Source organism: Cetorhinus maximus, chromosome 3, assembly GCF_964194155.1.
Source record: "Cetorhinus maximus chromosome 3, sCetMax3.hap1.1, whole genome shotgun sequence".
Lineage (NCBI taxonomy): Eukaryota > Metazoa > Chordata > Chondrichthyes > Lamniformes > Cetorhinidae > Cetorhinus > Cetorhinus maximus.
The window spans coordinates 49990016-50002604 of record NC_135881.1 but is presented as its reverse complement, the minus strand read 5'-3'; the positions used below and the strand labels follow the sequence as shown (position 1 = coordinate 50002604).

At 40.7% G+C, this 12589-nt stretch overlaps 1 protein-coding gene across 16 annotated transcripts in view; it reads left to right on the top strand.

The window, feature by feature from the left end:
* Positions 1 to 12589, top strand: part of LOC144678302 (sickle tail protein-like) — a 599821-nt gene that overhangs the window by 471590 nt on the left and 115642 nt on the right. For 15 of the 16 annotated variants that reach the window (XM_078538135.1, XM_078538149.1, XM_078538129.1 and 12 more), the window contains one exon: positions 11098 to 11194. In XM_078538135.1, coding sequence (XP_078394261.1) covers positions 11098 to 11194 — 97 coding nt within the window. Of the gene's footprint in view, positions 1 to 11097; positions 11195 to 12271; positions 12425 to 12589 lie in introns of those variants that run through there. The other variant, XM_078538209.1, reaches the window with a different exon arrangement.

Genomic DNA, 12589 nt, shown 5'->3' with positions numbered 1-12589 from the left:
CAGTAACAAAAACAGAAAATGCTTGAAAAACTCAGCAGATCTGACAGCATCTGTGGAGAGAGAAAAACAAAGTTAACCTTTTGAGTCCGTATGACCCTTCTTCAGAAGTCAACATGGTTTTGTGAAAGGGAAATCATGTTTAATCAATTTATTCAAGTTCTTTGGAGGAGTCACATGTGCTGGTGGATGTACTGTACTTAGATTTTCAGAAGGCATTTGATAAGGTGCCACATCAAAGGTTGCTGTAGAAAATAAAAGCTCATGATGTAGGCGGTAATATATTGGCATGGATAGAAGATTGGCTAGTTCACAGGAAACAGTAGTCATAAACAGATCTTTTTCTGGTTGGCGGGATGTAACGAATGGTGTGCCACAGGGATTGGTGCTGGGGCCTCAACTTTTTGCAATTTGTGTAAATGACTTGGATGAAAGGACAGATGATATGGCTACTAAATTCGCTGACGACACAAAGATAGGTAGGAAAGTAAGTTGTGAGGCGGGTGTAAGGAGGCTACAAAGTGACATAGGTTACGGGACATAGGCAAGGACCTGGCAAGTGGAGTATAATGTGGGCAAATGTGAAATTGTTCATTTTGACTGGAAGAATAAAAAAAATATCTAAATGGTGAGAGATTGCAGAGCTCTGAGGTTCAGTGGGATCTGGATGTCCCATGAATCACATAAGGCTAATATGCAGATACAACAAGTAATTAGGAAAGCTAATAAGATGTTATTGGTCAGTAAGAGGCGCACAGTCAGTGAGGGGCGACTTCAGCCCAAGTGAGTATATTTGGGAATTTGGTTCAAAGTGGAATTCGGTGCATAGGGGGAAAAGAGGTGCTTTAGGTAAGGTTTAGTGCAAGAAGTAAAGTGTGCTGAGTGGGGTGTTTGGTGGAGGGATGGGAGCTGCTTTTTTTCTTCTACTCTTTTTCAGCCTCCCATATTTGATTTCCACTTTGGTGCAGCAAAAGGAGCGGGTAAACCAATAATTGGTATTGTTAATTTTATCAATATTGTAAAGTTTACTGGTAGTGCCAAAACCTATTGGGAGGTGTAGGCTTTATTAATTATAATTTAATTAACAATTATGAATTAACACTATTGGAGATGGCAGAGCAGGTGATCTGCTGCAATTGCCGGATATGGGAGCTTCTGGATACCAGTGTGATCTAGCGCAAACACATCTGCAGTAAGTGTTTGCGGCTTCAGGAACTTCAGCTCCGAGTTATTGAGCTGGAGGCCGAACTGCAGACATTGGCAGCATATCAGGAATGGGGAAAGTTACCTGGATGCTTTATTCCAGGAGGTGATCACACCCCTTAGGATTGAGTCTGATTTGGTCAGTGGTCAGGGACAGGAGGATGTGACTGCAAGTGAGACAGGTAAGGGGACCCAGAGGGCAGGAGTGCAGGAGCCTTGGCCCTTGCAATTGTCCAACAGGTTTGAGATTTTCTCAGCTTGTTTGGATAAGAGTGGGGGCTGCAAGGTGGATGAGCTGACTGGCCATGGTACTGGTACTGTGGTACAGGAAGCCACTCAAATGGGGGGGAGATACAAGGAATGTAGTGGTAGTAGAGGACAGGATAGTCAGAGGGATTGACATTGTTTTCTGCTGCAAAGAGCGAGAGTCCAGATGGCTGTATTGCCTGCCTGGTGCCAGAGATCAGGGCACCTGCTCGGGGCAGGAGAGGAACTTGCAGTGGGAGGGGTGGACCCAGTCGTCGTGGTCCATGTTGTTACCAATGACATAGGCAGGACAAAGAAGGAGGTTCTACACAGTCAGCATCAGGAACTCGGCACCAAATTAAGAAGCAGAACCTCAAAGGTCATAATCTCTGTATTATTACCTGAGCCATGTGCAATTTGGCATAGGACAAATCAGATAAGGGAAATGAATGCGTGGCTTAAAGCCTGGTGTGGGAGAAGTGGGTCCTGGTTCGTGGGACACTGGCACCAATACTAGGGAAAGTGGGATCTGTACCATTGGGACCGCCTACACCTGAACTGTGCTGGGACCGGTGCTCTTGCGAGCCCCATAACTAGGGAAGTAGAGAGGGTTTTAAACTTAAGTAGTGGGGGCAAGGGTACAAACTTGGGAAGATGTGGTAAACCGAAGAATAGAGACAAGGCATAAGAGAAGGGTATTATTAAGGGAAATTAAAACAGTTCATGACAAGAAGAGATAGAGAGTACAAATCTAACAGTAACTTAACAGATAAGACTAGAGTTTATAAAAAGAATAAAAGGATAACACTAAAGACTCTGTATCTGAATGCATGAAGCATTCAAAACAAAACAGATGAACTGAGAGTGCACATAGAAATAAATAAGTACGATTTTGATAGCCATTACAGGGACATGGTTGCAGGAGGACATGGATTGGGACCTGAATATTAAAGGACATCTAGGAAGGACAGGAAGTGAGGAAAAGGTGCCAGGGTGGCTCTGTTGTTTAATGATGGTGTTAGCACAATAGAGAGGGGTGACCTAAGTTCAGGAAACCAAGATGTAGAAACAGTTTGGGTGGAGATGGGAAGTGGCAAAGGCAAGAAGTCACTTGTGGGAGTCGTGTACAGGTCCCCTAATAGTAAGCACGTAGTAGGATGGAACATAAAGGAAGAAATAATGGGAGCTTGTCAGAAAGGCACAGTGATAATTATGGGAGATTTTAATCTATATATAGACTGGAAAAGTCAGATGGGCAAAGGTAGCCTGGATGAGTTCATAGAATGTTTCTGGGATAGTTTCTAAGAACAGCATGTCCTGGAGCAAACCAGAGAGCAGGCTATACTAGACCTGTATTGTGCAATGAGATAGGATTGCTTAATGACCTCATGGTGAAGGCACCCTTCGGTAGCAGCAATCATTAAATGATTGAATTTTACATTCAGTTTGAGGGAGAGAGGAGTGGGTCCGAGACTGTTTTTAACCTTTAAACCAGTTATGAGGGCATGAAAGCAGAGCTGGCTAAAGTAAATTGGCAAATTAGGTTAAGGGATAGGTCAATAGAAATGCAGTGGCAAACATTTAAGGGGATATTTTAGAATACACATTCCAATGAGTAAGACAAAGTCCAAGGGATGGACACACCGTCCATGGTCAACTAGAAAGGTTAAAGATGGTGTCAAACTTAAAGAAAAAGTATATAATTGTGCAAAGATAGGTGGAAGGCCAGAAGTTTGGACATAGTATAAGGAACAGCAAAGGATGATTAAAAGATTAATAAGAAAGGAGAAGTTAGAGTATGAGAGAAAGCTAACCAGAAATATAAAAACAGATGGTAAGAGTTTCTATAAATATTTGAAAAAGAAATGAGTTAACAAAGCGAGCATTGGTCCTATAGAAAATGAGTTTGGAGAATTGATAATAGAAAGTAAGGAGATGGCAGATGATAAAAGCAAAATACTGCAGATGCTGGAAATCTGAATCAAAAACAGAAAATGCTGGAAAAACTCAGGTCTAACAGCATCTATGGAGAGAAAAAAAAAGAGTTAACGTTTCAAGTCCTATGACTCTTAAGAGTAGATGAATTGAACAGGTATTTTGCATCAGCCTTCACTATAGAGGATACAAGTAACATCCCAGAAGTGGGTATAAATCAGAATGGAAGTGAGGGAGGAGTTCAGAAAAATTACAATCAACAGAGAACTGGTACTTAAATTTCCAGAAGGCATTTGATAAAGTGCCACATCAAAGGTTATTGAGGAAAATAAAAGCTCATGGTATAGGGGATAACATATTGACATGGATAGAAGATTGGCTGGCTAACAGGAAGTAGAGGATAGGCATAAATAGGTGTTTCTCAGGTTGGCAAGATGTATCTAGTGTGCCACAGGGATCAGTACTGGGGTTTCAACTATTTGCAATCTATATAAATGATTTGGATGAAGGGGCTGAAGGTATAGTTGGTAATTTTGCTGATGACACAAAGATGGGTAGGAAAGTAAATTGTGAAGAGGACATAAGGAGGCTACTAAAAGACACAGTTTAAACGAGTGGGCAAAGATCTGGCAAATGGAGTCTAATGTGGACAAATGTGAAATTGTCCATTTTGGCAGGAAGGATAAAAGAAGCATGTTATCTAAATGGGTGAGAGATTGCAGAGCTCTGAGATTCAGAGGGGTCTAGGTGCCCTAGTGCATGAATCACAAAAGATGAGTATTTAGGTACAGCAAGTAATTAGGAAAGCTGATGGAATGTTATCATTTACTGCGAGGGAACTAAATACAAAAGTAGGGAGGTTATGCTTCGGTTGTTCAGGATACTGGTGAGACCACACCTGGAGTACTGTGTACAGTATTAGTCTCCTTATTTAAGGAATGATGTAAATGCATTAGAAGCAGTTCAGAGAAGGTTAATACCAGGAATGGATGGGTTGTCTTATGAGGAAAGGTTGGACAGGTTAGGCTTGTATCCCCATAGAATTTAGAAGAGTAAGAGGTGACTTGATTAAAACATATGAGATCGTGAGGGACCTTGACAGGGTGGATATGGAGAGGATGTTTCCTCATGGGAGAATCTAGAACTAGAGGTCACTGTTTAAAAATAAGTGGTCGCTCATTTGAGACAGATGAGAATTATTTTGAGGGTAGTGAGCCCTTGGACCTCTCTTCCTTAAAAGGCTGTGGAAACAGGGTGTTTGAATGTTTTTGAGGCTCTGCCAGATAGATTCTTGATTAACAAGGGGGTGAAAGGTTATTGGGGGCAGGGGAAGGTTACAATCAGATCAGCAATGATCTTGTTGAATGGTGGAGCAGGCTTGAAGTGCCAAGTGGCCTACTTCTGCTCTTGGTTTATATGTTCATATATTCGACTCAAATTCGTGTTTCTCGCTCCACAGATGCTGCCAGACCAGGGTTTTTCCAGTGCTTTCTGTCTTTATTTCAGATTTCCAACAACCACAGTATTTTGCTTTCATTTTAGCATTTAGTCAACATTGTTTCTAGTTTGCTTATTACAGTGAAAGTCTTAAAACATGAAGTCTTGTGTCATCCCTTCAGCTATTCACTAAGCTCGAATTTCTTAGTTAACTGCCTCTATGCGGATTGTAACAGTAGGCAGCCTTGATGATGGGATTGGAAGCTCAACTCCAAATTAAGTAGGGCACTGAGGTTGTGAGCAGTCTTGATCAGCCTTGGATGGTGGCCAGGAAAGGGGATGCAATTGGTGTTGGGGGAAGCAATACGTTATATGAACTTAACTCATCAATTTGATAAATGTAAACAGCGCCAATAGTATCCCAAATGTTTTGCACTAATTTTTTTAAAATTATAAATCACACAATTAGGGAGGTCATGTTGGAGTTGTATAGAACCTTAGTGAGGCCACAGCTGGAGTACTGTGTGCAGTTCTGGTCACCACATTTGTAGGAGGGATGTGATTGCACTGGATGGGGTGCAGAGGAGATTCACCAGGATGTTGCCTGGGATGAAAGATTTAAGTTATGAAGAGAGGTTGGATAGATTTGGGTTGTTTTTGTTGGAGCAGAGAAGACTGAGGGGCGACCTGATCGAAGTGTACAAGATTATGAGGGGCATGGACAGGGTGGATAGGGAGCAGCTGTTCCCCTTAGTTGAAGGGTCAGTCACAAGGGGGCATAAGTTCAAGATGAGGGGCAGGAGGTTTAGGGGGGATGTGAGGAAAAACCTTTTTACCCAGAGAGTGGTGACGGTCTGGAATGCACTGCCTGGGAGGGTGGTGGAGGCGGGTTGCCTCACATCTTTTAAAAAGTACCTGGATGAGCACTTGGCACATCATAACATTCAAGGCTATGGGCCAGGTTCTGGCAAATGGGATTAGGTAGGTCAGGTGTTTCTCACGTGTCAGTGCAGACTCGATGGGCCGAAGGGCCTCTTCTGCATTGTGATTCTGTGAAAACATGAGATTGCACACTAGAATATTTGCCCTCCCATCAGGAGACCTAAGTTGTGTTCAGTCGTCTTTGCTATCAAACTTCTCAGTAAATTGGTCCAATGTCATCTCACCCTGCTGAGAAATTGTGCTGGTAGTGATCCTTTTTAACATTGGTGAAGTCACAGCACCTAATGCATCAAGATAGGGCTGACAGCAGCTCTGGAAACATCTGTAGACTGGTCTATTGAATCCTTGATGTCAAGAGTCTTGTGGGCTCTTAACCAGAGATTTGGGAGGAATATGCTGAATTATTCAAATACTAAAACCGAAAGGAATGGCAGCCTTGCTATTTATGTAGCGCCTTCCATGTCCTTGGGGCATCCCAAAGTGCTTTGCAGCCAATGAGGCAGTTTTGTGACGTGTAGTCACTGTTCTGATGTTGGAAAAATAACGCAAATTTTAGTAAGACTCCTTTTGTGTTTTGTTTATATAGTTTTTAGGATATCTGCAAATTTCTGGTGGCATTTTGACTTACTGTTGAATGGTTTCAGCAATGTTGTGCCTTTTGAGTGGATTAAGTAAAATGGGCCAAATGGTCTTCCTCATTTCAGCTTGTGATTTCAGTTTTATTTTGTTAAAAGGTTATGTGAGTCTTTCTGCCATTTCATGATTTGGAAACAGATAAAATTAACACCTTCAATTGAGCATAAACAGAGCTGGACTGGATGGATTGAAATGAAAGGTTGGTAAGAAAATCTGTGGCAAAAAAATGGTTCAAGCACAGTCAAGGTATGTCCGTTCAAAAGGTAAAGGTAAGGCAAACAGATCGAGTTCCTTGGTTGAGAAAGGAGATAGAAATTAAGATAAAGATTGAAAAAGTGTCCTTATGACAAGTGTCAGGTAAAAAATACAATTGAGAACCAAGCGGAATACAGAAGGTTCAGAGGGGAGGTGACAAAGCAAATAAGAGAAGCAAAGAGGGATCATGAGAAAAGACAGGCAGCCAACATAAAGGGGGCGCCCAAAGTCTTCTATAGGCACATAAATAATAAAAGGATGGTAAAAGGAGGAGTAGTGCTGATTAGGGACCAAAAAGGGGATTGGGGCATCGCTGAGGTCTTAAATGAATATGTTGCATCTGTCTTTGCCAAGAAAGCAGATGCGACTGAGGTCATGGTAACAGAGGAGGAAACTCCTTCACTAGAAGGGTTCAAAATTGACGAGGAGGAAGTGTTACATAAACTGTCGGTTCTTAAAGTTGACAAGGCACCAGGACCAGATCATATGCATCCAAGATGTTGAAGGAAGTGAGTGTGGAAATTGTAGGGGCACTGGCCATAATCTTTCAGTCTACCATGGACCCAGGGGAGGTGCCAGAGGACTGGAGAATTGCAAACATTACGCCCTTGTTCAAAAAAAGCTGTAAGGATAAGCCGAACAATTACAGACCAGTCACTTTATCTTCAGCGGTGGGCAAGATTCCAGAAACAATTATTTGAGATAAAATTAGTGGTCACATGGAAAAATGTGGGTTGATTATCAAGAGCCAGCATGGATTTCTAAAGGGGAATCATGTTTAACTAACTTACTGTAGTTTTTTGAAGAGGTAACAGAGACGGTTGATGAGGGTAATGCTGTTGATGTGGTGTACATAGACTTTCAAATGGCATTAGATGCAATGCTACACAACAGACTTGTGAGAAAAGTTATAGCTCATGGAATGAAAGGGACAGTAGCAACTTGGATACAATATTGGCTGAAAAATAGGAAGCAGTGAGTAATGGTCAATGCATATTTTTCAGGCTGGAGAAAGGTTTGTAGTGGAGCTCCCTAGGGGTCAGTATTGGGACCCTTGCTTTTCCTGATATATTAATGACCTAGATCTTGGTGTGCAGGGGACAATTTCAAAGTTTGCAGATGATATGGAACTTGGAAGCATTGTAAACTATGAGGAGGACAGTGTTGAACTTCAAAAGGACATAGGCAAGTTGGTGGAGTGGGCAGATAGATGGCAGATGAAGTTCAATGCAGCGAAGTGAGGTTTGATAGGATGAACATAGCGAGAACAAAAGGTACAATTCTTAAGGGAGTGCAGGAGCAGAGGGATCTGGATGTATATGTGCATAGATCATTTGAAGGTGGCAGGACAGGGGGAGAGTGCAGTTATTAAAACATACAGTATCCTGTGCTTTATTAATAGGGGCATAGAGTACAAGAGCAAGGAGGTTATGCTGAGCTTAATTAAGACACTAGTTAGACCTCAGCTGGAGTATTATTTACAGTTCTGGGCACCACACTACAAAAAGGGTATGAGCACATTGGAGAGAGTGCAGAAGAGGTTTACAAGAATGGTTCCAGGGATGAGAAGCTTCAGTTATGAAGATAGATTGGAGAAGTTGGGACCGTTCTCCTTGGAGAGGAGAAGGCTAAGAGGAGATTTGATAGAGGTGTTCAAAATCATGAGGGGGCTGGTTAGAGTAGTTGGGGAGAAACTGGTCCCGCTCGTAAAAGGATCAAGAACGAGAGGGCATAGATTTAAAGTGTTTGCAAAAGAAGCAAATACGATGTGAGAAAGAAACTTTTCACACAGCAAGTGGCTAGAGTCTGGAATGCACTGCCTGGAAGTGTGGTGGAGGCAGGTTCAATCGAGGCATTCAGGAGGGCATTAGATGATCATTTGAATAGAAGCAATGTGTAGGGGTACAGGGAAAAGGCAGGAGAATGGCACTAAGTCATAATACTCATTTAGAGAGCCAGTGCAGACATGATGGGCTGAATGGCTGCCTCCTACGCCGTAACAATTCTGTGATTGAGATCATTTGCCTTGATGCTGAACTTAGGCCTCTCTTGGGGTTGATTTTCACCCAGCCCTATTTTCCTGTAGTTTTTCATATACTTAAATAAATACCCAATACCTTTTTGAATGAACAGTTTGGTCTGATGCAAATGTTTGCACATCAGTAACTACAGGGTGTTTCCAAAGGAACTAATGGGCTGGAGTGCTTCAGCAGGTAAAGGCTGCTGCTGAGTTTTAGGGCCGTTTCATCACCATGTGCTAATTTCTTTGTCTGCAGCTGATTTTTCTTTTGTTTCGTACAATGTGTCTTAATCTTGTTACAATATTTTGCAGCTACAGCTGAAATTGCACATCCAGTCTGTAAGGTTCGATTGAAACTTTTGCTCAATATTTCCCGTAACCACATTTTCTTTTAGAGTTTTGGGGAATTGTTTTGTCTGTTCCTGTTCAGTCCATCCATAACAATTTCTCAAAAGTGGCATCTGCTTTTGATTCCCTGCCAGAATACAGTTGTACTTGCGCTTTTGATGTGTTATTGTATGTATTTTGCAGAATCAGGTTCTTTTTCACCATTACTGTAGGCAACTGCATGTACTGACTGGCAGATAATTGAGAGCAATCCTATCATTCACTATAAATGATAGAGAAGGAATGTGCCGGCCAACCCTGTAATTTTACATCTCATTTCATTTTTAAGTAATTACTGTTGATAGTTCAATGCACCTTTTAAAAAGGATTCATTTGCTTGCATATAGTCGTGGTAAAAGCATGAGGAGGCATATTGGTCTTCAAGGCATATTTCTGTTAAAATCTTAAAAGAGCTTCCCAGATGATTGACAGTAGAGTGGCAAATTTTGGGTAAGTTTAAATACAACCAAAATATTTTTTGGGTTGCTTTAAGTTGCTGTAGTGCTAGTGTTTAAATGGATTCAACTCAAAGCTCTGATATGTAATTAGTAACTACATATGAAATAATGTAGGTATGCAACTGTTGCACAGTATTGTTGGTTTGAAGATTTGGTTGATGGTTTTGTGGTAGAAGACCAAGTTCAGATGGTTTTATATTTTAATGTCTTTGCCATCACATGGTTCCTATTTAATTCCCTTCCTCTTTTTAACTCCCTTCCTGCAATAATTTGCTCTTTTGCAGGGTGCAGCATGGCACTTCCCAGCCCAGATTAGTGAGGAAGATTAGTATTTAGACAAAGAAATGAATTTTCTCTAAATATTTCAGCTTGAATTTGGCTCAAAAATAAGTGATTTTATAGCAGCCACTTTCTATTTCATAGTACAGTGCCAATAATGATGTGGGTTTGTAAAGTTTGGTAATGGTGACCTTGGTAATCTTGAATCAGACAGCAGCCTCAGAGATTGATAGCTGCTTGATAATTGCTGTAAAGAGATGACGCACAAGACGACAGTGGTATTGTGCAGTGTCAATTTGGATACACTTGTGTCCTTTGTGAAAACACATTCAGTGCAATTGCATTAACAATTGCCATTCTTTTTAAAAACTGTTTTTTTCTTTACAGATGATGTTTTTTGATAAAACAGTTGATATGAATCCTTCCACTTTATCTATTTGCGTCATATAACAAATATCCTTGGCATCTACCAATCAGGATGTAATAATGGGTGGTTGGTGGCTGACTAGAGTAGATTGTAAGATCAAAACAAAAAACTGCGGATGCTGGAAATCCAAAACAAAAACAGAATTACCTGTAAAAACTCAGCAGGTCTGGCAGCATCGGCGGAGAAGAAAAGAGTTGACGTTTCGAGTCCTCATGACCCTTCAACAGAACTGAGTAATATTATTCAGTTCTGTTGAAGGGTCATGAGGACTCGAAACGTCAACTCTTTTCTTCTCCGCCGATGCTGCCAGACCTGCTGAGTTTTTACAGGTAATTCTGTTTTTGTTTTAGATTGTAAGATCACCTGTTTTTGTTCAATGAATGCTTATTGTCCTGAAAGCATGTGTGCATTTTCATTCAAGCTTTGGAATCTTACTGGGATTCTGGTGCTGCTTTTTGCCATTGTGTTGAGGAGGTGTGAGAAGGCCAATTTTAAGCAATTTTAAGTGATCTAAGCAATGGCAAGTGTATTAATCACACCTGCTGCAGCACATTACACTGGGTCTACCAGTGATTGCTATTTATTTATTGTGGACATTGGAACCTTGTCAGCAATGACTTGGTGTATTGTTAAGTCTCTGTTTAGATATAAATACCACATGACCTGGTGGGTGGAGAACTACACAGAATAGAATCTTTCTACTCACAGGCAGAGGGATCATTGATTTTGAATAAAATATTTTATTGGCAGAGTTGACTATTGTGGTAGCCATGTTATATCAACTTTGATTTACCTATCCAGGTTGTCATCTGGGAAAATGGCAAAAAAATCAATCTTCTGTCGTCTTCCATAATAATTGATGTGTTTGATTCCAGGAGCATTCAAGATCGAGCGCTTTTAAAGGTTTACCACAAGGATCCCGCCCATATTTCTTTTAACCATTCTTCAAGGGCTGTAAATGGAGATGTAAGGGTAAGTACAATTATGGTTATAAAATTGTGTTTGTGTGTGTGTGAGAGAGAAATATTTGCTCAAATTTCATCAATTATTCATAAATGATCTCATTGTGATGCTTATATGAATTTAAGTTGGCTAAAAGTTTACGCAGAATGTATTTATGCATAAATGGCTGACTGAACAATGCGAAAATGTATCTTGCAGCTCTGATCTTTCTCCATCCTGTAGATATTGTATAAATCGGCTCCCAATACATCTGTTTCCACTTCTGTGATAATGGTAACAGGTCTTTTGTGAGTGACCTGGTTTGTGTAACTTCCCCCTTTTAACTAGTGGAGCTGTTGCTTACAGACATGGCATCTTCTTTTTGCGTTTTTTTTAAAAAGTGAAGCTGATTTCTTATTTTATAAATGCTGTTTTGGATGCTACTATTTTTAAAGCAATGTCTAACCCTCTGAATCATAGCGGGATAAAACACTACGTAAACTTGTTGGCAGTTCAAGCACCTGTTCAACTTGTTGGGGGAGGAGAGGAAAGGAAGGCAGGAGGGTTGGTTGGCTTTGGACTGGATGAAGCAAATAACATCAGCTATTAATGCCCAGTTGAAACCCCGAGTAGGATTTCCACTAAATATTTCTGAAAGTTGATAGAACCTCTGTTCATGTTCACAAAATGTGGCATGCAATACCACTTCAGATACGAAACAGCATAATAGCTACCATGGCGCAATATTTAGCTATTCTGGTAATGTATTAATTAGCTGCATTTTGTCACTGCCAGATTGACAATTATGTGAAAACTCAGCGTCATTCTGTAATCTGTGTGTCCGAATCTACACTGTCAATGTCTCCTTTACAAAATCAGCAATTAAGGTTAAATTTTATTGAAATGATTCATCAAATTGTACTTCATTAACATACTGTACCACAGGCCCCTTTAATACATCCAGTGGCACTGCATGCAGGTTTTCTTTCCATTAGAATCCAAAGTGATTACATCAATATGTATTGAGTTCACAAATGCCCTTGTGTTCTCAGATATTGCATGTACTGATACTCCTTGCCAGATTGAAACATGTGGAGCAGTCAGAGCTCGTTGGCTCTTTTTTACATGTGTTCAGCAATAGATTTTAGGTGTGGTCTTGTAGCTATTTCCAGACCATAAACATATCATTTCTTCTTGCTCCGTGTTTGTATTCATATGTGGTAAGCAGCAGTGAAGTGCTTTCATCGTCTGGCTTCAGAGGTGAGTTTTCTGCACATTCGCCTCAGCCTAGATTGTATTTTTTGAAAAGAACATTCCAGAAGTTATTGTTGGAACCTGCTCCTACGCAATCTGGTTTGAGAGAACAAACGCTTTTTTAAAATTTTACATCTGCAGTCCATTTAAAATGAAGATTTAGTAACCAGA